This window comes from Elephantulus edwardii, unplaced genomic scaffold (genome assembly GCF_000299155.1).
Source record: "Elephantulus edwardii isolate Elephantulus edwardi_28Jun2011 unplaced genomic scaffold, EleEdw1.0 scaffold00048, whole genome shotgun sequence".
In the NCBI taxonomy this organism is placed as follows: Eukaryota; Metazoa; Chordata; class Mammalia; order Macroscelidea; family Macroscelididae; genus Elephantulus; species Elephantulus edwardii.
Genome location: NW_006399798.1, coordinates 8,568,669 through 8,596,016, shown reverse-complemented (window position 1 = coordinate 8,596,016; position 27,348 = coordinate 8,568,669). Strand labels below are relative to the sequence as shown.

At 54.9% G+C, this 27,348-nt stretch overlaps 1 protein-coding gene across 1 annotated transcript in view; it reads right to left on the bottom strand.

Moving 5' to 3' along the window:
• Nucleotides 1-27,348, bottom strand: part of SDK2 (sidekick cell adhesion molecule 2) — a 270,400-nt gene that overhangs the window by 51,803 nt on the left and 191,249 nt on the right. Inside the window, exons 20-37 of the mRNA XM_006886394.1 lie at nt 25,650-25,845; nt 25,311-25,409; nt 22,935-23,126; nt 21,517-21,638; nt 20,636-20,745; nt 20,362-20,512; nt 15,719-15,956; nt 14,987-15,102; nt 13,807-13,996; nt 12,076-12,174; nt 10,467-10,661; nt 9,318-9,519; nt 7,751-7,854; nt 7,156-7,226; nt 5,253-5,388; nt 2,947-3,003; nt 1,398-1,499; nt 1,144-1,259 (exon numbers count right to left, since the gene is read on the bottom strand). Of these exons, the coding sequence (XP_006886456.1) occupies nt 1,144-1,259; nt 1,398-1,499; nt 2,947-3,003; nt 5,253-5,388; nt 7,156-7,226; nt 7,751-7,854; nt 9,318-9,519; nt 10,467-10,661; nt 12,076-12,174; nt 13,807-13,996; nt 14,987-15,102; nt 15,719-15,956; nt 20,362-20,512; nt 20,636-20,745; nt 21,517-21,638; nt 22,935-23,126; nt 25,311-25,409; nt 25,650-25,845 (2,496 nt within the window). The remainder of the gene's footprint in view (nt 1-1,143; nt 1,260-1,397; nt 1,500-2,946; nt 3,004-5,252; nt 5,389-7,155; nt 7,227-7,750; nt 7,855-9,317; nt 9,520-10,466; nt 10,662-12,075; nt 12,175-13,806; nt 13,997-14,986; nt 15,103-15,718; nt 15,957-20,361; nt 20,513-20,635; nt 20,746-21,516; nt 21,639-22,934; nt 23,127-25,310; nt 25,410-25,649; nt 25,846-27,348) is intronic.

The window sequence follows — 27,348 nt, the reverse complement described above, 5'->3', positions numbered from 1 at the left end:
AATAAATAAAATTTAAGAAGAAATATAAAATTTAAAAATAAACTAATACTAAACACTAAACTAAAACCAAACAAAAACAACAGAAATGTAAACCCCAAGCCCCACTGCCTGTCAAGTCCATTCTGCCTCCCAGCGACCCTCAATCCAGTTTCTGAGGCTGTCAATCTTGACAGATGTGACTTCTCATTTTTATTCTAGGAGTCTAATCACTAATCCTGCAGTTAGTGGATTGATACACTCCACACGTCACTGCCAGGGCTGAGTCCTCCAAAGACCACCCCGAGGGGTCTCATATTAGGGGTGGAGGTTGGCAGGGACGCAGGGTCTCCCACTCAGTAACGTTGCAAAGCTCTGCTTGGCCCGAGTTTCTTGTATTTGGTCTCCGTCAGTCCTTAGGACGCTGGAGAGGAGACCGTGGCTTTACTGCAATGGTTCAAGGCATCTGTGGTTTGCATGCTGTCATGAATGAAAATGTGTCTCCCCCAGAATACACACAGGCAACAAGCCTCAGGAGCTGAGAACCCAAATAGCTAAAGAAGGATTAAGGATATGGGGCAAAGCCACCAGCCCTGATCTGACACAAGAGGAATTTCCCTGGAGTGTGCGGCCTGTAACTTTTTTACTTCATTAGACATAAAAGGAGAGAAAAGCCAAGTAGAGTGGGGGGACCTGAGTGCCACCTCCAGGACTGGAGTGGCAGGCCCCTGTGAGGTGATGTCGGGGACCTGAGTGTCACGTCCAGGACTGGCCCCTGTGAAGGGAAGTCCTTAGTCCTTTGACATTAGGAAGGTCAAGCCACATGGAAATCTCCTGGAAATGGCAGGCCTACAGACGCAGAAGGAAAAAAGGATTTTCCTCCCCAACAGAGAGTGAGTCTTCCCTGAGAGTCAGCACCTGAGGTTTGGACTTCTAGCCTTCTGAACGGTAAGAGAACATTTGTTTGCTGGAGTCACCCCCTTGTGGCGTCTCTGTTATTGCAGCCCTAGAGAACTGACAAGACCAGCCAGTCACAGCAGGGCATGCTGACCACAGCCCCAAGGGTGTGAGGCCAGCTGGGAGAAGGAAGGAGCTGGGCTCCTACCCTCACCACGGGAGGTCCACTCCACCCTCTTGGCCTCATCTCTCTGCATAGCACACCCCTACCTTGTAACCCTGGATGTCTCCGTTCTGGCTCTCCAGTGGGGGCGGCTCCCAGGTCACATCCAGCTGCGTGGCTGTGGCGCCGTGGACGGCAACGTTGAGGGGTGCAGCAGTCGGCACTGAGGGGAGGAGGGCGTGAGTGTGTGCTGGTGGATTCAGGGGCAGGGAGAACTGAAGCGGGGAGGGTCGGGAGCCCCCCAGCCCCCCACCTGTGGAGGAGAAGTGGGTGTGGGGCGGGGGCTGGCAGCTGCGCTCACCTGCCTCTCCAACGAAGACCTCCTGGGGTGGGCTGGAGGGCCCCTCGCCCACAGCGTTGTACACACTCATGCGGATTTCATAACGCTTGTGCTTGTTCAGATCTGGGGGCGAGAGGGGTTGGGAGGGAAGCACTTAGAGGTCATCCTCCTGGGGGAGACCAGGTGGACCACTGAGGGTGGGGCTCCCCATGCTGTGGAGAGAAGGACAAAGCACCCTAGACCCTTGTATGAAGGTTCTGGAAGAAACAGGCGAGAGGCTGGACCTTGGCCATTAAGAAAACAGACAACTGATTAGCCTCATGGCCAAGGGTGACAATCTTCCTGTCCAGACTGGGGCAGTTTAAGACTAAAAGGGGGCACTTCTTATATATTGATGCTGGGACCACAGGTGGGATCCCAAGCTGTGCTGTGCACATGGGGTCACTCCGTCTCTGCTTGTCCTCTGAGTCCCGATGACTGATGCTTAACACTTTCCAGGTCCAGCCCTCCCAGCCCTCAGCAGGCAGCCCTGCACACAGGCCTGAGTATTGTGTGTGCTAAGGGAACCCCAAGATGTTTGCAGGTTTGGGGTGCTAAGGGAGAGGCCCCAGAACAACTGGGAGAGAGATAGGTAATTCCAGGAAAAGGGGCTCAAGTACCCCAGGGAGCAAGGGCGTCCCTGCTGGGTGGCGAGGGTCTTTCCCACGCTGGTTCCCATCCCCTTTCCTGGAGAGCCAGGGGAAGAAGTTCCAGTCCTCCAGTATGAATGGGGAGTCATCCTAACTTAGCCATCGAAGCAGAGAGCATTGGTTGACGGAGAGGGCTGGGCATTGGGGTCTCCAGTGAGGTTTTTCCCTACTAAATGCGGGACTCTCTTGTCCGAGGGTCTGGACCTCCAGAAGTACCATGGCTGGGACTTTATAGGGAATGGACCAGGGTTTGGGAGCTGTTTCCTTGGCTGATAAGGAAAACTGTTATCCCGACAGATCCATGTGGGTCCCAGGCTGAAAAGTTAGGTGTGCTGAAAAGAGAAGGGGCAGTGTGAAGTCTGGTCACCCCACTGGCAGGGTCCAGCAGCTGACTACGGCCACTGTCACTGTGCCTCTCCTGGCCCACGGCAGCACAAGTCTTGTCCAATTGGCCTCCTGACTCCTGGTGACCCCCCACACACTGGAAGAGAACACTGTCTGGCCCATTACCACCTCCAGGTCAGACCACTGTGCTCTCTTGGGTCTCCAATGGCTGATTCCTGGAAACGGGATCACCAGGCCTTTCTTCCTCATTTGTCATCTTAGTCTGTCAGCATCACTAAACCCTATTCCGTATCCTAGCAACAGCGACAGATGGAAGATGGCTATACAACACGTGCACTGAGTTGCAGACTTGCAGACTTCCTGGTAGCCCCCTCCCCCTTTGTGATTTGGGGAAAGTCATGCACCTGAGTCCATCCTTCAAGTCCCCTGGGGGTGGGCATAACCGTTGGAGGGCCTGCTCCCCATCCCCACCCCAATGCAGCAGCAAACGGTGGGAGGCCTGGGCCATGGCAGGAGCCCCACTCAGGGAGACTTACTGTCCAGCTCGTACTGTGTGAGGCTGGGCCGGCTCAGGTTCCTTGTAGCGTACATGGCTAGGGGACGGGGGAGGTTGTGGGGGGTCAGAAGGAGACAGACAGAGGAGGTTAGTGTGTACAGACAACAATGGACACACAAGACACCAGCGAGGGGAGGGGTGGGAGAGAGGCGCAGGCTGGATGCAAACAGGCAGAGGGGATGGGAGAAGTTCTAGAGTCCGGTCTGAGTTAGGAGCCAGAGGATGGGCGTGGAAAGGAGGCAGGGTCACAACAGGCAGAGACCAAGGGCAACTCGACTTCCTGGAGTCCAGAGTCCCAGAGCGGGCTGGGGTGTTGTGGCTCTCTCTCACCCCCTCCCTTGTTTAAAGGCTTTTCCTGGATAACCACCATGAAATACTAGTGTCATTAATTTTCTCATATGAACCAGAAACAATTTTACTACCAGGAAATATGACTGTATTATACACAGACCATATAAAATCACAACCACAAGTACACGTCTGGAAAAAAAACACCCATGCAAGCTGTTGGATCAGCGACTCTTGAGTTTTTCTATTAATATTCCTTTGGCTCTGCATTCAATCATGTGGTTGTCTGCCAACACTCTTGAGCAGACACGGAGCAAAAGGTTTAAAAGAATGATGGGAGGAAAAATAAAAATTGAGAGGCCCCTAAGGCGGCCCGCCTCCCTGCTCCCATCACACACCCAGCACCCATGTCATCTCGGTCTCCTCCCTTTTCTTTTCCCCCCAGAACCAATCACAGAGCTTGGGGGAGTCACCGCCCATAATACATCATCTCTTGCACGGGCATCTCAGTTCCACTGCAGTCCTGTCACTTGCATCCAGCTTCACACCTCTCTCTGCATTACTGCAACGACCTCCACCTGGCCCCTCTGCCACGGGCCTCCCACCCATGGCCAAGTCATTCTCTCTTACGGCCAGCAAAGTGACCGTCCCTAAAACAAAAGTCCATCCGTGTTACTCCTGTGTCTTAAATCCTTCTTGGGCATCTTTGCGCCCTGGGATTTCTCCCTGAATTCCTGTTCTGTTCCTGCCACCACAGAGGTGGGCTGGATTCCGAGGGCCAGGGAGGGTAGTGACCTTCCCAAGGACTGCTGCTCTCAGGATATGACTGGGGAGGGATTTGGAGGCTTTGAAAGCCCTACACCTTCCCACCACAGGCCCTTTGCACATGCTAGGACCTTCTTCCTGGCTGAGTAAACAGGAATCCTTCAGGGTTACCAGGACCAAACTCATTGCTGGGGAGTGCATTCTGATTCATAGCAAATGCACCTGGGACAGAGCAGAGCTGCTCCCCTGGGACCTGGTGGTGTAGTGGGTTAAATGTCGGGACTGCTAACTGAAACGTTGGCAGTTCAAACCCACAAGCTACTCTATGGGAGAAAGACAGCAGTGGGCCTCCTGTAGAAACTCCTTAGGAACCTACGGGGCAATTCCACTGTCTTACACAGGGTCGTGATGAATTGGAACTAACAGCGGCCATGGGGTTTTTTTTTAGGGACGGTGAATATTGATGGAGGATACCTCGTGGCACAGCAGTTAAAGCAGCTGGGTGGGAGGGTCAGTGGTCGGAACCCACCAGCAGCTCTGCAGGATAAACTGGTGGCCAGTCTGCTTTCATAAAGTGACAGCCTTAGACCCCTGACAGGATGACGGTATGCGTCAGAACTGACCCAATGGCCAGGGTTTATTCTCATTTTTACGGAAGCAAATTGCCAGGCCTTTCTCCTGCAGTGCTTCAGGGTGGGTTCACCTGGCTAGCAGCTGGGAGCAAATAATTTGTGCCCTCCAGGGTCCTACTTCAAGGCTAGCACGTGCCTTTAGTGCCATCGGAAGGGAACACTATCCTGGCATCAACACTCATCTCCACGATGACACAATAGCTGTTCTTATTTGTCTTTTTGAGAGTTAATTTCTTCAACGTCTGGCTCTTCCTTAACCAGGAAGCAATCAGAGGACAGACTGTCTTGGTCACCTTGGGCTGCCTTGGTCACCGCTGTGTCCCCAGTGTCTGGGATCTTCAGAAGGTGCTTGGTAAATAGGTGCGTGAAGGAGGCAGGGGACAGAGGCACACACCAGGGGAGGAAGAGAAAGGGTTTCAGGTTAGAGCATTCCAGGAGCTGGGAGCAAAATTTCAGGAAAGAATGGATGGAGGAGGGCGGGGCGGGGCCGAGCGCAGGGGGCGGGGCCGAGCGCAGGGGGCGTGACAGAACACGGGGGCGTGGCTGAGCGCAGGGGGCGTGGCCGAGCTTAGGGACGTGCCCACCCGCCCCTGTCACTCACAGGTGAGCTCCGCCCACTTGGCGCCCGGGTTGTGGATCCCGCGCAACGTGAAGCCTCTCAGCCCGTCATAGATCAGCTCGCGGTACCGGATCCGGAAGCCCAGGAGGATGCCATTGATCCTGTCCTCCGAGGGCGGCTGCAGGGGGCGTGGAGGGGGCGTGACATGAGGCGTGGCTCGGATGACCACGCCCCGACCCGCCCACCAGCCCTTCCTCTCCCAGGCGTCAGAACTCAGGGAAAGACATAAAAGTAACCCTGCAAATGTCTATTTCCCCAAGCATGTGCCCAGCGAGATTATGCCATCACTATTAGCATTCCCTGTGAAGCTAAGCAGGGCAGGAGCCATCATGGAGCCCCATTTAACAAGGCAGCAAACTGAGGCTCAGAGATGCCCAGAACTGGTCCAAGATCCCAGGGCACTGTGATGCTGGGAGAGTGACTCGATCTGCAGCTGTTTGCTAAGATGCTCCTGGTGTAGGCGGTCAGCAGCCTCCTGCTGGCCACCTCCATGCCTCTCATCACCCAGATATTTTCTTGGCGTTCCTGTGGGCTGTGCTTCACCCACCCACAACACACACCCTTCTCTTTTGCTTTGGTTTCCCTGCACAGCTGAGTTGGAGAACAGGCTTTGGGAGAGGTGGAAACGACTTTTTATGACACCTCTTTTAAACAGCCTGCTGAGAGGGTTCAGCCTTTTATGAGCTCTTTAATTGCGTCTCTGGCAGCTGCCGGCGCCTCTCTGTCCCCTCTGGCGTGTTGGTCCTGATCTGCTGCAGCCATTTTCACATAAGGCTGTCCTCCTGGGGGTGGGGGAAGTTGTGTGCTTCTGGCTGGGTGAGGGTGGGGGCCCCTCCTATTTTCTCTTCAAGTGCTTCCTTTGGTGAGGTGCAGCCAGGCAAAGGCTGGCACCTGTCCCTTTGATCCTAAGGGGGGGCTCTGTCCTCTAGTGCTGACCTACTAAGTCTAGAGGCTGGACTTGGAAGGCAAGGCGGGTCAGTCCTGGGCAGGAAAGCCTGGCCTGGCTGGGTCCACCTCTGTCCTCTCCCAAAGGGGGTGGAGGTTCCTGACCTTGTGGACAGGCACGCTGCAGACACATACACCTGGGTCCAGTGTCTCTCCAGGAGGCCCTTCTCGGAACCTAGGCTCTGAAAGCTCCAGCACTTTTCTTTCTAAGTGTTCAGAGCCTCTGACAATGGTCTGGCCTTCCCAAGTCCTAGTGTGTGAAGAGGGACTATTCGTTACCTCATCACCACCCCCAATTCTGACCTCTGTCTTCATCTGTAGAACTGGGTGTTGACAGCCGACAGCACCAGTCTGGATTGTGAGGAGAATCGGATGGTGTGTGGGTGTGTGCATATATATGGGTGTGAGCATGCAGGCATGCATGTGCATGTATGTATTTACACGTGTGCACACATGTACACACAGATGTAAATGTGTGCAGAGGTGTGTGTGCGGCTAGACTGCAAACCCACCAGGATTTCTCCCTGTATACCTGTATACTCCTTCCTGTATACCTGAGGCTGGACAGGGTGGTGGTGGAGACCCCTGGCCTGGCTGTGGGTTTCTGGTCCAGCAAAGGGCTTATCTGTCACCTCAAGACACATCCTCCCTCCACAGCTCACTCCATACACAAAAACCAACTCTAGGTGGATCATGGACCTAGGACTAAAACCAAGGACTATAAACTTCATTAAAGAAAAGCTTGGAAGAACTCTAGTAGTCCTAATCCAGAACATAAACAGTCTTCCAAGCATCCTGAAAAATCTACAACCAGGAGAAGATAAAATAGATGAATGGGACCTTCTAAGAATCAAATCCCTATGCGCATCCAGAAACTTCTCCAACAGGGTAAAAAGGGAAGACACAGACTGGGACACATCCTCCCTCCTGCCCAGCGTACCTGCCAGCGGATCAGCACGGACGTGGTGGTGTGAGGTGTCACAGAGAGGATGGTGGGAGCTTCGTCAGGGGCTGGGGAGAGAGTGGACAGGTGAACTCAGGACTCGAGAGCCCACGGGAACTGATCATGTAATACAAAACTACAGAGTAGGTCCTGGCAAGTTCCCTTCCCTCACTCCTAGGACTTAACCTCTGTTGCACAAAGGGTACACGTGGAGGAGAAAGGCCTGGGGACCAAGGGTGCAATGGTGCCTCCAAAGTACCCCCACTCCGCCCTGAGCCCAGGCTTCTCTGGCTGCTGCCCCTGAATCTCCCCTCTGACACCACCACCTCACCCACCTCACCAACACCACGTCTGCCCATTCACAGGCTCTCAGAGCTTGCGGGACATCAGAGAAGGAATGACATGGAATGGGGGGGTCATTGCCCCTCTGTCCCAACACCTTTCTAGGTCTCGGCTCTGGGGTCCATATGAGGGTTCCTGCAGGCCCAGTGTCCCTCCCTTTCTGGAGACTGTCCCCAACAGAGAGCACCAGTCTCCAGAAAACCCCCTGGAACTAAGACGAAGAGACCCGGAGTGTGGCGGGGGCACTAACCTGCCTGAAGTGTGGTCAGCGATTCCGATTCCTCACTGAACTCACTGTCCCCAATGTCATTGGTTGCTTTCACCCGGAACTTGTAGGATGTGAAGGGCTTGAGCCTGGGGGAGGATGTGGTTCCGTGAACAAGAGCCATCTCCAACCTCAGCTATCCTGGGGGCAGGGGGTGCTGCCCACCAACGGACAGGGGCACAGAAACTCCTAGAGAGCTCTTCTACCAAGGGACAAATGGGCAGATCCCAGAGGTTCTGAGTGTCCAGCTGCCCAAACCCCCAGGCCAGCGTGGGACATGGCGTCCTTCTTGGCTCCAGCACTGAGGGGTCCCTAACAAGAAGTGGTCAGATATTTGCAGCCTGGGGGACCACGTGGCCACAACCATCAGAATCTCACTCATCTGCTCACTCTGTCCTCCAGTCCTAAACGTTCTAGAATTGAGGAAGGGTTGTGTCTTCCTGAATTAACCCGTTTACGTTTCCTCCCTCAGAAAATGTCTTCCTTTTAATGGGGGAGGAGGGGAGGAGAGCGCAAAACTTCTGGAATGTGAAGAATACTGTCTCCCAGGATTGAAAGGAGAGGCTGAAGTGTGGTACGAAGCCTGTTAAACTCCCCTGTTAAAGCTGGAGAGAAAGACGCTGCCTGGCTGAGAAGACTCCTTAATGAAGGCTGTGAGCACTTCTCTGAAGGGGGATGTGGGCTCCAGAAATAGATAATTAAGAGGCAATCCTAAGAGAGTCTCTGGAGATGAGTGGAGGGAGGATGGGGTGGGGAGAGGGAGGAAGGAGTGGAGGACAGAGCTGGAGCTGGGGTGGGTGGGAGAATGGACTGGGAGGCCCCCAGGGGATGCTGAGCTCAGGGGAGAAGGAGGGTGAGGGGAAGGAGAGGAAGAGAGAGGAGAGAGGAGGAGAGAGGAGGAGAGAGGGTGTAGGGAGGACAGGGACAGAGGGAGAGAGGAACAGAGAAGCTGGGAGAGAAAAGGAGAGAAGGAGAAGAGGGAGGAAGAGAGGCAGAGGGAAAGTGGATGGAAGAGGAAGAGGGTGAGATAAGAGAGGTGACAAAAGTGAGTCAGGGGGCAAAGGGAAGGAGAAGACCAGGGAGAGAGGGACGAAGGAGAGGAGGAAGGCTGACTGGGAAGAGCTGTAAGGATGGGCAGGCCTGGGTGATGCTGGGGGCGAGAGAGCTAAGGATGGAGAAAAAAGGGGAGAAGGGAGGAGAAAAAGGGAGGGAGAGGGAGGGACAGATGGGGAGGAAGAGACAGAGGGAAGGAGAAGAGAGGGAAGGAGAAGAGAGGAAAGGAGAGAGAGATTGACGGATCCGGGTAGAGCTGCACGGCATGAGAGGGCTGGTGGGTTCCTGGATGATGCAAGGCTGAGAGAGGAGAGGGCGAGAGGGAGGTTGGCTGAGTGACCCCAAGGAGACTCGCAAGGACCAGGGCGGGCTACAGGGCAATGCAGAGAGGGAGACGGTGTGGGGAACCCAGGTCAGCAGTGTCTTCCCCAAGGGACCACCCCCGGGGGACCACCAGGCTTGGGTGTGTGTGTGGTGGAGTGGTGGGGAGATGCCTCACTTGTCCACGACGAAGGAGGAGGCGTTGTGGTTGACGGAGGCCGAGTGCAACGCCCACCGGCCGCTGGGCAGCTCGCGCATCTGCACGGTGTAGTAGCGGACAGGGGACAGCCCGTCGCTGCCCGGCTCCCAGGACAGCAGCACGCTGCGCGCCTTCACGTCCTCCTGCTGGACCACCGGCTTGCTGGGAGGCTGCGGGCGGTCTGCGGGTGGGCAGAGGGCACAGGTGAAGCAGCAGTGGGGGCCAGGCTGTGTGCTGGGCCAACGCATTGAGGGTACGTGGGTTTAAGCCCAGCTCCCCACCCAGGTGGCATGCACGTGGGTCCTGCTGAGGCCCAGGTGCCTGAGAGGGCAGCCCGTGACCAAGAAGACACAGACACGCAGCTGCTGTCATGTCCCTACAGGGAGCTACAATCTAACTGAGCAGATGTGACTGCGTTTCCTGCCCTGGGACTCATCTCGTACCTTGTCCTCTCTCAGAATCTGCCCTCCCCAGCTTCCCCGAGGCTACCAGCTGTGTACAGCACTGTGACATGTGGCCAGGGGTCCTCTCTGCAGTGGGAGCTGCCCCGTGCACAGTAAGGTGCTGGCCGACAAGCATGCCTGGCCTGCACCCCTAGATGTCAGTAGTCAATCCCCAAGTTGTGAAACTTGAAACAATATCTCTACACCTTGTTAAGTACTGCTGGGGGACAGACGCTTTGACAACCACGCGTCACGGGCTGTTTTTTCTGAGAAGCACTTTCTTACTTTCTAATAAATGTCTTTCAGGCAAATCTGAATCTCAGGCCTGCTTTGGGGAAGCCTAGCCTCAAGTTAGCTGGCAGCTTGGGGCAGCCAGGGGTCTGGATCCCCCGGCCAACTGGACAGAGTAATTAGCAGGATGGCAAAGTGGGAAAATGAAGGTAACCTCTCTCTTGTCCATGTGGAGGACAGCTAGTCTCGGAGAGGGGAGCCCAAGGGAACCTCAGCTCAGCTCTGGAAATGCCACGGGACTCTTCGCTAATCCTGACTTTTATGACTTGAGCATGGTGTCCACTCCAGACCTCATAACTAGCTGAAGCCCAGCTGTCCACGCCCAGAGTCTCTGAGTGCGTGAGTGGGCTAGGGTGTTCTCTCTGCTGCCCCTTAGCACCCCGGGGGCGGTTACCTCTCTTCTCCGTGGTCACCACCAAAGCTTCAGCTGCCTCTCCCCAGCCCTTGCGGGTCTGGGCCGTGATGCGAAACAGGTAGACGGCCTCGGGCTTGAGGCCAGTGGCCGTGTACTGGCGGGCGCTGGGGGCCAGGACCTCCACGGAGGCGGCGCTGGCTGTGGTGGCGTTGAGCCGGTGTGTGATCTGGTAAGCTGCAGGGAGGAAGGACACAGGCGGTACTGAGCAGCAGGGCAAGCTGCCCTCCGAGCCTCAGAAAGGGTCTGGGACATCATTCCTGAACCATGTGACCAGGCCAGTGCTGCCTGGAGCCCTCTGGGCCACTTGTGCAGGATGGACTTGCAGGATGCAGTCAGGTACCACACACAGAGGGCCTCTGAACCCCTCACAGCTTCAGGTGAGGAAACGGAGACCAGGGGAGGCCAGATGCCTTTACTGACCGCTGGCTGTGCTAGATTCCAGTTCACGGCTCCTCTTCCCTACCCCGCCCTCAGAGAGGAGCACACAGGGGGACGCTCCAGGAGCCACTGCAGGACACAGCACGGCCGTCCTGGAGGAAGGCAGTCCAGCCCCACCAGCCTGTGGGTGGGGGTAAGGCCACCAGGGGAAGACTTCTCGATCAGATTGAAACCATGTACATCTCCTCTTGGTATTCTGCTGGGGTGTGTGTGCATGCGTGTGTGTACATGTATATGCATGCTGCTGGGAGTGTGTGCATGTGTGTGTGTCTGTGTGTACGTGTATGCATGCTGCTGGAGGTGTGTGCATGTGTATACATGTATGCATGCTGCTGGAGGTGTGTGCATGTGTATACATGTATGCATGCTGCTGGAGGTGTGTGCATGTGTGTGTGTATATCTGTGTACATGTATGAATGATGCTGGGGTATGTGCATGTGTGTGCTATGCATATATATGTCCACATGTATGCATGCTGATGGGGGGTTTGTGTGAGTAAAGTCATGAATATATGTGTACACACGTGTTTGTGTCTGTACAGGCAGTTTGTGCATGTGCGCATACATCTCTGTGTGCGCATGTGTGTTGTGTACACGTGACTTTTTACTATGAAATACTGCTTTGCATCGGCAGAGTCCCCCTCCCCATGCCTCTGGCTCTGTTCCCAGCAGCCGGCTGTGCTGAGCTGGCCAGCATGCCCTCTTTTGACCACACTTAGGAAGATCAACAGGGGCATCCCAGATGGCCTGCTGGCATGTGTGGGCAAAACGCCAACCAGCAGTCCTGAAGGGATGCGACCCTGGACGTGGCTCTCAGCAGATATCTTACAAATAGAGAAGCCCTGGACACTGGCCTTCTTGTTGTGTACCGGTGACTGAGAGCTCATCCTCCAGTGGGTTTTCAGAGGCGGTTAATCACACGGGAGGAGACCGTCCATCTTTCTCTTGCTGAGCAGCGGGTGGATTCAAACCACCCATCTTTGGGTTGCCAGGCGAACTCCTTACCACCAGGCCACCAATGGTCCCTGCTCTTGAGAGGATACAGCTATGTCTGGGGCCTAGCCTCCCTCCTGCCAGCACCGACGTTGCCTCCCTGGTATATCCCCCTGCAGCCAGGGCTCAGGCCGATCCGGGCAGAGACGACGACTTACCGAGAATGATGCCATTGGGGGCGGCGGGGGGCTGCCAGATGAGCCGCACTGATGTGGTCCTCACCTCCGGGAACAGGATGCCCATGGGCGGCCCGGGCACTGGAGGGACAGAGAGGCCGATGGTGAAGTTGCTGCCCAGCCCCCTTCCTGGTCTGGTTTCTGCAGGGCGGCTGGCAGGCAGGGAGTGGTGGGCACCAGCTCAGCGGGCTCGTTCTGTGCCTGGCTCCATATCTGACACTGAGCTGGGGTCTCGGGATGGATTGGGCGAGGCTTCAACCCTTCACCTAGGCATGAGTTGGCAATGACTAGAAATGACATGAGACCATGCTTCCTTGCACGGGCTGGGCAAGAGGAGTCTGCCCAGAAGAGGGTCCAGCTCTCCCTCTGTCCACCACACCTCATGTCCCACCCTGTGGGAAGAAGTGTCTGTGAGGCGAGGGGACCTACCTGTTCCCAACCCACCATCCCTTCCTTTTTGACCTAATTATGGACTCCCTGAATTCTGGAATTCTCTGCTCTTTAAACCCAAACCCATTGTCATTAAGTTGATTCTGATTTCCAATGACCTAATGACCCAAAGACAGAACAGAACGGCCCCTTAGGGTCTTCAAGGCTGCAGAGTCACTATGAGTTGTTGTTGACAGTGTGACACCCAACAGCAACCACCTTTAAAAAAGCTACATCTGTGGAGCGACTGGTGGATCTGAACTACAAACCTGTGGATAGCAGCCAAACCTTTTACCACTGCATCACCAGGGCAGCCCAAATCCAGTTCCAGGGTGTGGACAGGCCTCTTCCCTGGGCCTGTCCTGCTTTAGTGGACTGTGCACCCCCGGGAGTGAGCTGTGTTGGGGGTGTGGACAGAGACTGAACGGTAGGGGACAGAGAGGAGGGTGTGAAGAGAGTGGGGATTAGTGACGGGGTTGCCAAGCTCTGGCCCAGATGCCAAAAAAGCCTGAGAATTCTCAATCTGAACTGGGCTTTTCCAGGTCATTACGAGGGTGTATTTATCAAGCCAGGAGGATAGAACATATTTAATTTACCAGTTCATTAGCTTGATTTATAACTTTAAAACACACAGACATATGGCTCACGAGTTTCCTTTGGCACTCCAGCTTGGACCCCACAAATATCTGGGGTGGGCAGCATGTGCTTTCGTGTCTGGGGAGATAAGGGGGAGCACGAGGATGTGTGGGCGGCCTGTGGGGGACGCTGTGGTGCAGGCACCAGTGCAGGGATCCGCCTGGCCTCTCCCTTTTGTAAGCAGGACCGGAAAGCTCTTGCACTCAGAAAGAATGGAGTCTTCACCTTTTGCAGGCCTTTAACTCAAAGTGACTGTCCTGGGTGGCAGAGAAACCAGAAGTGATGCCAAATGTCTATCTGAGCAAGAGCTTGAGGGTGGGAGTGCAGGCCACGTCGGCCTGCCTTGTCATGCTGTCCCTGGCATCTCTGCCTTGCTGTGGGGCTGGAGTCTCCGGATGGTGTAAATGTTTACGCGCTCAATTACTAGCAGGAAGGTTGGCGGTTCAAACCCACGCAGAGATGCCTCAGGAGAAAGCCCTGGCCATTTGCTTCTGGACCGTCTCAGCCACGAGAATCCATGGAACTCTTCTTGGCATACGGGGGCTGGCAGGACTTGAAGGCACCTCCTTGGTTCCTGCTTGCAGTGGGGTCAAACCCCCCTTAAGTGACCGCTCTACACTTCCCCAAGTGGGAGGGATTCGAACTCACCATCATCCAGTGTCCGCTCCAGGATGGGTGGGTGGCTGGGGCTGCCATCGCCGATGCGCGTGAAGGCCAGCACCTGGACCTCGTAGAGCACGTATTTGCCCAGGCCCGTGAGCTGCACGCTGCGTGAAGAGTTCCCTTCCACCAGCCAGAAGCGGCGTTGGGCGTCCGAGTCCTTCTCCTTGTATATGACCTGCAGGGACGTGTGCAGAGGCAGGCAGGTGAGCCTGGCCGCTGTGCTGTCCCCTGAGCCCTGTCCTCAGCAGCTCTGCAGGCAGTCTCGGGCTTCCCCACTCCCCACAAAGTTAAAACAGACACAACCTAATCTTCCACTTTGACAACTTGTGCACATACGACTCAGTGACATGAGTTACGTTCTTCAAGCTGTGCCACCAACTCAGCCGCCACCTCTCCCCAACCACCTCAGCACCATCAACAGCACACTCGCTGACCCTCCGCTTCTCATCTGTCCCTCTTAGCAGCCGTGGTCCAGCTGACAGCAGAGCCAACTCTATTAAAAGCACATCAGGGCTCACGGAGGAACTCTTTGCTAGGTAGGGGAGACTCTTGTTTGGCTCAAAGATGACTTCAGGAGATAGTTTTGGTTCAAGGTTTAAAGACCTCCTCAGGGTTATAGTTTTAGGGGGTCTTTATAAAGTGACTTGCTCCCAAGAGAAGGAGGTAGCTGCCCAGTTGAGAATTCACAGAATACACAGATGGGCTCAGAGTAAGCGCGGAAGAGACTCCTGGCGGGAGACAGGGCCAGGAGGGGGTGAGCTGTGTGGAAGACCACGCGGACAGGAAACATGGAGGAAAAATGAACTCGTGTCTCCAGCTTCAAGGGAGGGCTGACCCAGATGTAGCTCTGAGAAGAGTTCTAGAAGGTAACAGAATTGGAACCCAGGTCTATCAGAACGGGTAACAGGGCTTCAAGCTCCTAGTATGGTTTCTGGAGGGAAGCACCCCATGGAAGGTGGATGCCCCAGAAACCTCCCCACCCCAGGGCAGAATGGCCTGGGCTTCTCTGGTTGCCCAGAAGCTGGAGGCCTCGGATAGATCCTCTGTGTCCACTCCAGAAGGCAGAATCCCGAGCCCCCAGGGGTCAGGGGGGTGCAGCACCTGGGAAGGAGGAGAGCAGGGAGCTGGGCAGCACCCCACCTCCTCCGTCCACACTGAACCTCACCTTGTAGCCCAGCACCAGCCCATTGCGGTCAGCCTCGGGGATCTCGCTCCAGCGCACCAGCATGCTGCTTGAGGTGGTGGCCAGCGCCGACACGTTGGTGGGGCCTGCGGACGGGACTGTGGGAGGAAGGCAGCGAAGAGGACTCAGCAGTCCTAGCGGATCCAAGTGGAGGGGAGGTGGGGAAGGGTCCCGCCTGGTCTAGGGAGGAAGCAGCACACTGTGGTCGCCCAGTGCCAAGCGCCCCTGCTAGGGTTCCTTTGACTTGGGGTTATTGTAGACACTGTTTCTGGTTTCTGGTTTGCTTCCCCATCTGTCCACCACTCAGGCTGGTGTCTGGATGAGAGTATGACAGCGGCTAGGGCAGAGGGGCCAGGGAAATACACAAGCATGGAGGGTACAGGGAGGCTCGTGTGGGGGACCCCAATGAGCAAAGGCATCATTTCTAGAATGTTCTGATGCCCCATCTCAGGCTTTCAGGCATTATGCATGGTCAAGGATGAGGATAAGGAGGGCCAGACTGGGTAGGGGAAGCTGCCCAGGTGTCCCACAGAGGTAGGACCCGCTGCAGGGGGCCTGCAGGTGTTGGGGGCACAGAGCACAAGGGCGCACCCCACTGTGGAAGTCAGGCTATTTTGGAGAAAGGAACTCCAGTTTTCATGTCCTCGGGTGGGCCTGACAGCAGAGCTGCGTCAGAGCTGTGGGGGCATCAGGGGGCTGTGCTGAGGGGCTGACCTGACTCCCGAGTCCGGCCCACCACCGTCTGGCTCCAGGGTCCGCTGCCAATGGCGTTGAAGGCCTGCACCTGGACGCGGTATTCCGTCCACTCCTCCAGGTCCTCGATGGTGTACTCTCGCTCCACACGGTCGTGGATCACATGACTCAGCGTCTTCCCGCGGCCGTCCAGCCGGCTGTACTTGACCTTGTAGCCCACCGACTCGGGGTTCCCGTTGTACTCCATCTCTGGGAGGGGCTGCGGGAGGCAGGGGCGGGAGGCTGCCATGAGGCCAGGTCTGGCCACCATCACGAGAACTGGCCCGGAGTGAGCACGTGTCCTGCCTGGTCCTCCAGGAAGCCCTTAGGATCAACACCATGCTCTGCTGGACCCTCAGCCCACGCTCTGCCCGCAGCTGGGGGTCGCACTGAATAACTGCTTCCAGGGCAGCCTGTCCGCCTGCCTTTTGGCCCTGGTCCGCGCACGAGCTCAGATTGTCTTTTTTTTCTCCTCTGTTCTTAGTGTCAGGGAGAACGATAAGGCTTCTTGCTTCTGTAAGGACTGACGGGCTTGGGGACTCCACGGGGCTTCCCCTCTCTGCTTACAGGGTTGCCACAAGTTAGAAAAGTCTCCATAGCAATAAAGAAATTCTTTATTGTGGCATCCACAGTGGGAAGGTGGCCACATAACAATGTTTAAACACTGGGTTTGAACCCACACGGGGTACTTTGCAAGAAAGGCCAAAGCTTTGACAATCCTGGGGGTTATCTATAACCACCCACCCTCTGGCCAGCCGTAGACCCCAAAGGGTGTCTGTGTACACATGCACGAACCCGCCACTTAGGCCCCTGCTCCTGCTTAGATTCTTCTAAGTACACACACACACACACACACACACACACACACACACACACACACGCGCGCGCGCTCCACTGCAATCCCAAAGGCACGCAGTTTGAATCCACCAGCTGTTCTGCAGACGAGCAATCTCCAGCCACGTGATTAACTGCCTCTGAAAACCACTGGAGGGTCAGCTGTGGTCGATTCCAACCCGACCGCACACAATAACAATGTAATATCCCTAAGGCACTCTGGTGGTGCAGTGTGTTATCTGTTACGTTCCTAGCCAAAGAGCTGGTGGGTCAAATCCACCAGCAGCTGACTTTTTTGGGGAAAAAGACAGGCAGTCTCTACCCGTAAGGACGTATTGTCTCGGGAACTCCACGGAAGTTTGCTAGGAGCTGGGATCAAGTCCAGGCAGTGGGTTTAGTGGGTCTGGTGTCGCACCCCTAGTCCTGGCTCACGTCTGCCATTGGAGATGCAACCTTCTTGCAGAAGAGAAGGAGAGGCTACCAGACCAGAGATGGGGCAGCTCCTATCAGGAAGTTCTTCCTCCCAGCTGACTTCAGTCTTTCCTGCTCCGCCTCTACCCTCTTTCAAGCTCTTTGTGTCTCAGCAAAGAGAAAGCACACATCCTTTTCCTGAGCCTTGTGCCTGGGCAGGAGAGGCTGTGAGCACTGATTCAAGCATTCTGGGATGGAGCCGTGCAGCTACGCAGCAGGGATGTGCACAGAGGTGGCAGTCTGTGACTGCAGGCAGATATGGGCCCAGAGCCTGGCCTCAAGGTGAAGGTGATGGAGCTTGAACTGGGGTACCCGCAGCCTCCACCTCATTCGTCCATCCTGGGCACATGCTCCATGGCAAACATGCTCCCTATATCCTGACCCACTTTCTCCTGTTCCTCCGAGGCAGCCGGGCCTGACCCTCTCGCTCCCAGCCCCAGTTCCCAGAGACACTTAGTGAAATGGACTAGAGACCATTAGGACAGCGATCGATGGCCGGGAGCAGGGCCAGGTTGACGGCATGCTCTCGCACCTGCTAAGGGAAGTTAGCGGAGAGGATGCATTAGCGGGGTGAGAGGTGCCTGGGTTCCTGGGCAGGGCAGCTACTGCCTCTTCATGCCCCCTTCAGGCCTCTGGAGTCAGTCAAATCTCTCAGTATTTAAAATTCTTACAGTGAGAGGAAGGGGGGAGGGGGAGTCCACCTGGGGGAGCAGAGCTGAGCCAAGAGGAGGACGGGCAGGGAGGAGAGGGTGGTCACAGGGGCTGTGTGTGCACGCGGGGCACCCTGGGACCCCACAGCTATGGGGCGGAGTCAAGTCAGTGCTGCTGGTGGGGCAGGGTGGGGTGGGGGTGGGGGGCTGGCGCTCCGGAAGGGGAGCCATATTTATGTCTGCTGTTAATCCAGGGCTGATAGTGCCAGGCACCTCCCAAGTCCTCCAATCAGAGCCCTCCCTGGTGGCACAGCGGTGAAGCATTCAGCCACTAACTTTAAGGTCAGCCGTTCAAATCCACCAGCTGCTCGTTGGGACAGAAGTTGTGGTGGTCTGCTCCCGTGAAGATTACAGGGTGATTTGGACTCACAGACAACCCAGGTCATTGGCCCCCTCGGTTTCCTAGGCTGTCTTTTTTTTAGAGCATGGCTCACCGGGCCTTTTCTCCCGTGATGCTGCTGGTGTGTTTGAACTGCTGACCTTTTGGTTAGCAGCAGAACACTTAACTGTTGCGCTAACAAGGCTCCTATCTGCAAAAATTAAAACAGAGAGACAATATCCCAAATCCACTGTTGACCCGACAGGACAGGGCAGAACTGAGTGTGAGGATTCCGAGGGCGCAATTCCTTTCCGGACGTAGACTGCCTGATCGTCCTCCTATGGGCCGGCTGGTGGGTCAGAACCACTGACCATTAACTCAGCAGTCTAATGTTCAATCCACGGTGCCACTAGGGCTCCTTCCCACAGAACAGGAGGCCCCAATAACGTGACTATTATGCTCGCTTCAGCGTCACCTGTACTAAAATCGGAATGACACAGAGATTAGCATGGGCCCTGAGTAAGGACGTGCAAACTTGTGAAGCATTCCATTATTTTTTTAAATGTTTTAAAAAATTTTATTATTATTTTGTGTGTGTGTGTGTGTGTATGTGTGTGTGTGTGTGTGTAGCATCACATCAGATCTGAATGGTACAGGAGGAGATTGTCCCTCCTTCTCCAGTAGAGCGTCTGGTGGATTCGAACCATGTTCCTCTAGTATTACAGTGCAGCTTCTTGCCACTAGGCCAACAGAGCTCCCTGCATTCCATTATTTTTATAAATATGTGATCAAATAAGAGAATGTGGCTATTATTCCTGCGGGCAGGGTCAGCTGAGTGGAACAACCCACCTCTCCGTCTGACCCCTTCACGCCTTCTGCAGCCTCAGAAGCAACACCTGCGTTTTCTGGCTTAGCAGGATGGAACTGCATTCCTCTGTAGCCCAGACCCGCCACCTGGGAGCTGTGTGACTGCAGGCAAGTTCCTAACCTCTCTGAAACTCTGTTTCCTAAGCTGTGCATTAAGACAACACAAGCCCGTGGAGGACTCTGGTGGGACAAATGGTTAAGGACTTGACTCCTGACTGAAAGGTCGGCAGTTCAAACCTAACCTGATGTGTTTTGGAAGAAAGGCCCGATGATCTTATTACCAAAGGTCTGAGTCATCAAGACTCCCCAGGGCAAGTTCTCTTCTGCACACATGGGGTGGTCATTCATGGACTGGAATGGTTCACTAGCGACTAGGTCCCTTTACTTTACTGCAGGCTGACACTCTGTGTGTGTGTGGTTTTATAGGAAATACCCCAACCACACCCAAGCCACAGCTGTCGAGTAGATTCCTCCATCGTGTTTCTGAGGCTGAAACCTCTATGGAAGGAGACTGGTCATCTTTCTCCCATGGTGGATTCGAACCACAGTCATTTTGGTTAGCACCCTGATATGTACAAACTACACCACCAGGGGTCCTGGTTAAAGGAAACAAGAAGAATGCCTAGCACATGGCAGTCTTTCTCCATAGTACTTTCTAGAACTTCACGCTCATGTTGTTGCTAAGTTGTTAAGTGCCGTCGAGTCGTAGGCGACTCATAGTGACCCTATGAACGAAAGTCCTCAACATCTGCATGACTTTCATCCTTTCTCCAGGTTCATAGGGTTTCCGGAGACAAGCTATGACAGAAGTGGATGTCACTCCTGTTTCCAAGCTTATTTTAATCGGGGAGCGCCACCAAACACTGTCCACCATGGGTGACCATTAATGCATTTGACACATCAATGTCACTGTTCAGCTTCACAGCAACCACAAGTTATCTCTGTACAGCAAGTGAACAGACCAGGGCTATACGACCTAGAAGAATGTTTCACCAAAAACAATGAAAAACAGCCCTCGGGTCCTACCATGTTTTACAATTCCAGCATGCCCAAATGCTGGCCAACTGTGGGCCAGAGACCCCCAGTTCATCTGGCAAGTCTGCTCTGCCGACACCCACTTGTGGCAAAAAGAAAGACACAAGCAGCCTGAGCGTTCCACACTTGCCTCTTTTCAAGAGGCCAGAGGCTGCAACCAACTGACACTAAGTCCCAAGACACGTGCCCTCACCCTGCAGGTGTGGGGGGCATCTGTTCACCTGGCTAGACTATCAGACACCTGACCAGGTGCAAAGATCATGAAGAGCAAGGGTGTCAGGTGTTCCCAGCGTGCAGCCTTTGATGCTCCCAGGTGATGACACCTTTGCAGGTGATGAGGGTCAAGGCGCCATCACCTGCCCACCCCACTCCCTCCGAGGGGGCCTCACCATCCAGCGCAGCCACAGGCTGGTCTCGCTGGCCGTGCGCAGGGTCACGTTGGCCGGGGCCATGTCGGGGGGCGCCTGGAGGGTCTGGATCTTTCTAGAAGGCTGGCTGGGTGGGCTGGTGCCCACGATGTTCACCTGGCGCATGCGGAAGCTGGGGAGGGAGGGAGGAAGGGGTAAGAAGGTCGGGGGGAAGAGGTCAGAGCCCCTTCCCTTGCCCGGGTGGCCCTCCTCCACCTTGGGCCTCCCCTCCACTCCGTGTCCTGCCCCCCGTTACCTGTAGTAAGTGAAGGGGTTGAGTTCGGGCACCTGCATGGAGCGGGCGTCGGGCTCATTGAGGAGCTGGTGAATCAGCAGCCACTCTTCTCCGTCCCCGACGACGCCCACCTGGAAAACCAGGGACCCTCAGACGTGTATGTGCACCGTGGCTGCGACTGGGCTGCCCTGCCCACTTGTTGGCAGGTTCAAATCCCAGGGCTCATCTGGAGAGTGGGCCACCATGTCCCAGGTCCTTAAAGGGGGTCATCCCTTCAGGTGTGACCCTGACCCTGCCTGCATCAGCACCTTCCAGAGACCTTGTTGTGGGTACATCTTCCAGCCCTGGCCAGACCCACTCACCCAGCAGCTCGTGTGAGGCACCCCAGTGCCTGTGATTATCCAGCTGATTCGTCCAGCCCACCCCCTCCCTGAGGGTGCTTCTGCAACCCAAGCCAAGCTGATTGGCTAGGTCTAATCAGAACCAGGACCTTGGGGAGGAGGACCCAAGGAGTAGGATTTTTGAGTTCTCCCTTTGGTAGCTCTTGGTGCAGCCAAGCTTGGAGACCCTTGGATTTAAAGGGCTTCAGGTGGGAACGTGTTGTTTTTTTTTCAGGTCACTAACCGCTTCTCTGTCTTCGGAGGGGTGTAGGGTGTGTGTGTGTGTGTGAGAGAGAGCGAGAGAGAGAGAGAGAGAGAGAGCGCACGCTTGGATGAGGTGGGAAGTGTGACAGAGGGTCCGGGGAACTCAGGGTTTTTGAAATCTCTGACTTTGCAGGGGAACATGAAAATCAACACATGTATAAACACATGGGCAGGCTGTACTCAGAAGACCAGGCCCAGGACTGGGAGCTGCTGCCTGGTGGGTCCCAGGTCCTGGGTCCTGGGTCCCTCTGGCCTCACCTGGGCCTCCACCAGCCAGCGGGAGATGGAGGTTTTCCCGTCATAACCAGGTCGGAACTGCAGCGTCACGGAGCGGGGGCCGATGTTAGAAATGCCCAGGTTGGTGGGAGCCCCTGGGAGTTCTGGAAAGAACAGAAAGGAAGGGAGATGATGGGGTGAGAAGACCCCTCTGCACACTGACAAGGCCCTCCTGGCCAGGCCAGGGGGTGCCCATCATGTCCTTCCCTTCCAAGGCTGACTTCTAGAAACTTCCCAGGAGGAACAAGACCAAGTCTGATCCCAGCAACGGTCTTGGTTTCTGCATCCTGTGCTGTGCCCATGTCAGGGGCCTGAGACAGATCTGAGAGCTGGGGGGGAGGTACCCCCAAGGTGGGCCATGGGGAGGCTGGGCACACATGAGCTTCCTCTCCTCGTGGTTCTAGATATTTCTGAGGTGTACCATGAAGGAGTTGGAGGCTGCACAAAATTAAGCCAGACTCAGGAGGAATGAATGGGTGAGGGAGCCTCAGAGCTAAGAGGTAACCCCTCTTCTAGTCTGGGAACCCTGGGCTTCTTAGAGCTGAGGGTGAAGAGAAAGAGTATGGATCAGAGCTGTTCTGCTGGGGTTGGAGTCCCCTCTGCCATCGACAGGCTGTGTTGCTGGGGCAGCCAGCTGGCCTTTCTGCGTGTCGTGGCCTCTTCTGCTGACACCACTGACACCTAGCTCAGGTGGCTGTGAGCATGACATGAGCTAATGTCTGTGAAGCTCTGAGCCCCAGGCTCAATGAGCAAGACATAAATATCTGTGGGCCTTGCTACTGTATCTTTCAGGTTGACCTTGGCCTTCACCATCAAGTGGGCAGGGACGGGGTGCTGGGCAGGCCTCAGAACTGTGCTGATCCAGATGTGACCACCCTGTCTTAGGGTTCATCTCCATTTTACAGATGGGCAGGCTGAGGCACAGGGCGGCCTCCTGCCTGATTCGACGTCACAGAGCTTGGCTGACACAGAGCTGCGACCAGCCCTCAGCACACCCTTGTACGTCCAGCCTGGGGCTGTTCCCTCCATAGGCTGCCACCTCTCAGCCAACCCTGACACTGGCCAGAGTTCAGCTCGGACTTCCTGGGGACAGTGAAGATTCTCCTGAATCACTGATTGCCCCCTGCTGTGGTACCCGATGTGGTTTGGGGACGGAGGGAGGGATGGTGGGGTGAATGAGCCCAGGGCAGGCCCTCAAGTGGTCCATGCTCTTAGCAGGGGTGTGAGAAGGAGCAACAGGGAGTCTGTGGAGTCTGGAATCATGGCCTGTTCTGGGGCAAGAGAGAGTTGGTGAGGGAGGGAGGAGGCCAATATTCCTGACATAGAAGGGGCTGTTCGCACGGATCCGGGTCAGGAGAGCAGACAGGGCCATGAGCCCCGCCCCAACCCAGGGCCCCTACCTGGAGGCACCCCAGAGGAGATGGTGGAGGCAGACACCTGGCCCTGGCCCTTCGAGGTCATGGCCGCCACCTCGATGGTGTAGGTGGTGAGAGCGGTGAGACCCGTGACCCGGTACTCCAGGGTCACGTTAGGCAGGTAGTGGGTCACGCGGGTGTTGGTCCGATTATACTCTTCCCAGGAGATCCGGTACCCTGGAAACGAACACCAAGGCAGAGGTGGAGCTGACCATGAGCACTGCAGTTCCGTGGGCATCAGGGGAGAGCTGCGCCCCAGAAGGTTCGCACGGAGCTAGCTTTTTAGAAGTGAGTTGCCACGCACACCCGTGTTTACTGTGGCTTTGTTCACAACAGCAAAGAGCTGGAAACAACCCAGTGCCCATCAACAAATGAACGGATAGAAAAGCTCTGGTATATCCACAAAATGGAATACTACGCTGATTGAAAAACAAGGAACTCATGAATTAAACAAAATGAATGACCCTGGAGGACATTATGCTGAATGAAGTATCTCAGTCACAAAAGGACAAATATTGCACAGAGCCACTGTTGTAAAACAGGACTGACATCAGGGTTGAGGGAAGACAGAAAAGGAGGGGAGGAATGATGTATACTGCATTCAAACAGATGAGGGAAACAGTTTAAAAGGGACATATGATTGAGTATTATTGTCATGACAGGAGTCCAGAGTGAAGGCTGCATAGTGGAGTGGACTTGGGGGGAGGGATTGCATAACAATGAAAGAGTTTTTCCTTTTCTTTTCAAGGAGAAGAGTGATTTGGGGGGCGAGAGGGTGGGCAGGAAGAAAAGTGCAACAATGAATGATTGGAAATCCTAAGTCTCTGTAAACTTCCACTAAAATTAATTTAAAAAAAGTAAAAAAGGGTGCAGGGGGATTGTGTACTAGGGAAGGAGTGTCTCTTTTACTTTTGAAAGAGAGGAGCAAACTGGGGGGGGATGGGCGGGGAGAGAAGTGCAGCAATGAATGAATGGAAATCCAAGATCTCTGTAAATGCTCGTTAAAATTATTAAAAGAAAGAAAAAAGTAAAAAAAAAAAAGAAGTGAGTTGCCAGGCCTTTCTTCTGAGGCACTTTCAGAGGATCCAAACGGCCACCACAGAACCTCTCCCCATTCCCCAGTGTGGCATGGACTTGGCTGTTACCATCCCCGCTCTCTCTGGGCTCCTCCTAAAACTCCTTGCATCTGCAGGCGTCAGGTGAGGGAGGGGGAAATGGGGTTGAGGCAGGTGGGGGCTTCCAGCACCATGCCTGGGGCAGCATGTGTGACCTCAGTGGATGCTGCCACTGGGAGGTGGCTGCAGGAGCAACCGAGAAGCCACAGTGGCCACTTGTGGCTGAGGACCTAGGGGCAGACAGACACTCTGGAGTGGGCTGCAGAGCTGAGGGGCTGAGAAACTTTTCCAAGTCCAGTTGACCCTTGAACAACACGGGGACACAGGGACACTAACACTCATGCAGTTAAAAAAAAAACACCAAAAAACATCCTATAACTTCTGCCTCCCCCAGACCTTAACTACTGCTAGCCTACGGTGGATCAGAAACCCCACTGGGGCAGCAAGTCCACCCACACACACTTTGTATGCTCGGTGTACCGCATCCTGCGTCCACATTAAAGGTGCAGTCTGCAAAGTGGCTGCTGTCACGCGGCATCAAACGGGCACCGACTCACAGCTGACCCTCCAGCAGGTTTCAGAAGCCGGGTGGGCAGTGCCGCCGCTCCGTGGTTTTCCTTCTCTGTTTTCAGTGGCCTTTAGGGGGATTCATTTGTCCTGAGATTATGCACAACCACAGCGGCAAGCCTCACTCCCCAGCACACAGCAAGCCCTTCAGCTTTTTCTTGGAATGTCACTGGAATTTCCGCTGCTTCTTGGGAGTGCTTCTGGCATTATCAGAGGCATTTTGTACAGGTGTTTGCTTTTGTGTCCCGTTGAGTCAGAACTGACTCACAGGTGACCCTCCAGTGGATTTTCAGAGGCAGAAAATCGCATGGGAGCCGACGACCCATCTTTCTCTCACGGAGCAGCTGGTGGATTCAAACCGCGTGCCTTTAGGTTGCCAGTGCAGCTCCTTACTACTGAGCCACCAGAGCTCCCTGGGCCATGCTATTATTCAAGGTTTAAGGTACTGAACCCCACACGATCACTATTTACTATAACTGGGGAGACAAATGCTCCCTTGGTGATGGTTAATGGGATGACTGAAAAGAAATCCGTGTGTAAGTGGACTTGTGCAGTTCAAAGCCATGATGCCCAAGGGCCAACTGGTGCTTCTAAGAAGGGGCAGTGGGCTGGGAGGTCTGGCCAGGAACCAGCCAGCAGACGGGGAGGGGCCGTGATGACCTCAGCCCCCAGACATTACCTGTGAGGACACCGTTCTTCTCCCCCGGCTCTTGCCAGCTGACCTTCAGCGACGTGTCCAGGATCTCATTGAAGCTCAGGTGTCCCACAGGTCCAGGCACTGTGCCCCAGAGAACCCCACCCCACCAAATGTCAGTCAGAGCCAAAGGGAGACAGATTCCCACCTGTCAGATGGCCTCCCTCCTGCCAGACAGCCTGCCTGGTCCTGGGGCATCAGGGTCAGGCACAGGGTGGGACAGAGATGAGGCTAGCATGCAGGTGCCCAGCCTGCCCCTGGGAGGGTGGGTAGGTGCCTAGGGAAAGGGTGGGGCGGAGAGAGCAGGGGGTAGGGAGCGCCTACCATCTTCGTGGGTGCGCACCAGCTGGGGGGTGCTGCGGGGCCCATCTCCAGGGGTGGTAAAACACAGCACCGAGGTGAAGTACTCAGTGAACTTCTTTAGGCCGGACACGAAGCCCACGTGGATGCTGTCTTGAAAGTTGGGCCGGGCGGTCACCATGGTGACCTCCTCTTCCTGCTCCGGCTCCCAGGCGATGAGCTGGTGAGAGGCCAGAGGCTCAGGCAGGGCAAGTACGTTCCCCAAATGGTCATGCCCTCTCTCCTTCCAGCTGGACTAATGGACAGAGAGTGTCCAGATGTCCAGGGCCCTGGGGACTGCCTTCATCCCATCAGTGAAGGACTAGGCAGGGTTTATGTTGTGGGATGTTTGTCCTCTGGGGAGGTTGCATAGTACACAGCTGTATGACTGAGTGGCTTGTACTGGGCAAGGCCTCTGCCCAGGGTCAGCAAGTGGCCTTTCTCCTGAATTCATCATCCCTTCCTGCCAACAAGTCAGAGCCAACTCACAGCTGACAATCCTCTGGGTTTTGCCAAACTGTCAACTGCACAGGAGGAAACGGCTCGTCTTTCTCGCAAAGAACTACAAGTGGATTTGAACCACCAGAGAGGTGGTAAGTTTGGGTTAGCAACACCCTACATACAGACCACGTCATCTGAGCTTCCTGACTGGACCAACAGATGCCTATATAATTCACAGGGCTCGGTGAAAAAAATGGAGACAGACAGACACTCTTGTGCAAAAACTATGAAGAATTTTGAGATGATGAGACAAAAATCAAACAAAATTCCCCAAAACAACCCACTCCCTCCATGTTTAGCTGATTCCAACTCCCAGAAGCCCCCTCGGGCAGAAGTGATCTGCCCGGCTTACAAAGCTGTTTATCTTTACAGAATCAGACTGCTCTATCTTTCTGCCCATCTCCAACGGCTGGAGAGTCTTAACCGGCAAACTTCCAGTCGGCAGTCCCAGTCTATAACTGCTGACACATCAGCGTTTCTGAGAAGAACAGAGTGTTAAACGAAGCCCCCTTTCCTTCTGAGCAGGGGCCTGTGTGGCTGCACTATTTCTGACAGGTAAAGCTGATCCTGTATTTTATAGAAGAGCTCAGAGAGGGTAATGCCTCACGCGCCATCACACAGCCAGCGGGACCCTGTGGTTCTGAGTCAGGTGCTGGCTGATGCCAACCTGGGCTTTTACACTTTGAGCTGGGTGGTCCAGGGTCATCTTGTATGGAGCTGGGAATTTCAGTTTGCAGAACAGCTGCTGTCAAGTTGACCCCCAAATCATGCCAACCTCACGCATAAAGGAACACAGTGCCCTGTCTTACATTATCCCTACAACTCACGTTCAGTTGTCAATCAAACTACAAGGGTCCACAGGGTTCCCACCGGCTGATCTTCAGAAATATATCACCAGGCCTTTCTCCCAAGTGTCTTAGTCTGGAAACTCCAGTGAAAGCTGTTTGGAATCACACAAAGCTCTACTGATGGACAGGGGGTGGCTGGGCTCGAGGGACATCAGACAGGAATCAAAGCCAGTCCCCCTCACGGGAGGTGAAAATGCTATCCTGAATCACCACTCCCTCAACTGATCAAACACACACACACACACCCCCTCAGCTTGGAATTATTTCAGTGTTAAATATCACCTAAGGATGGGGTTATCAGTGACACACACACACACACACACACACACACACAC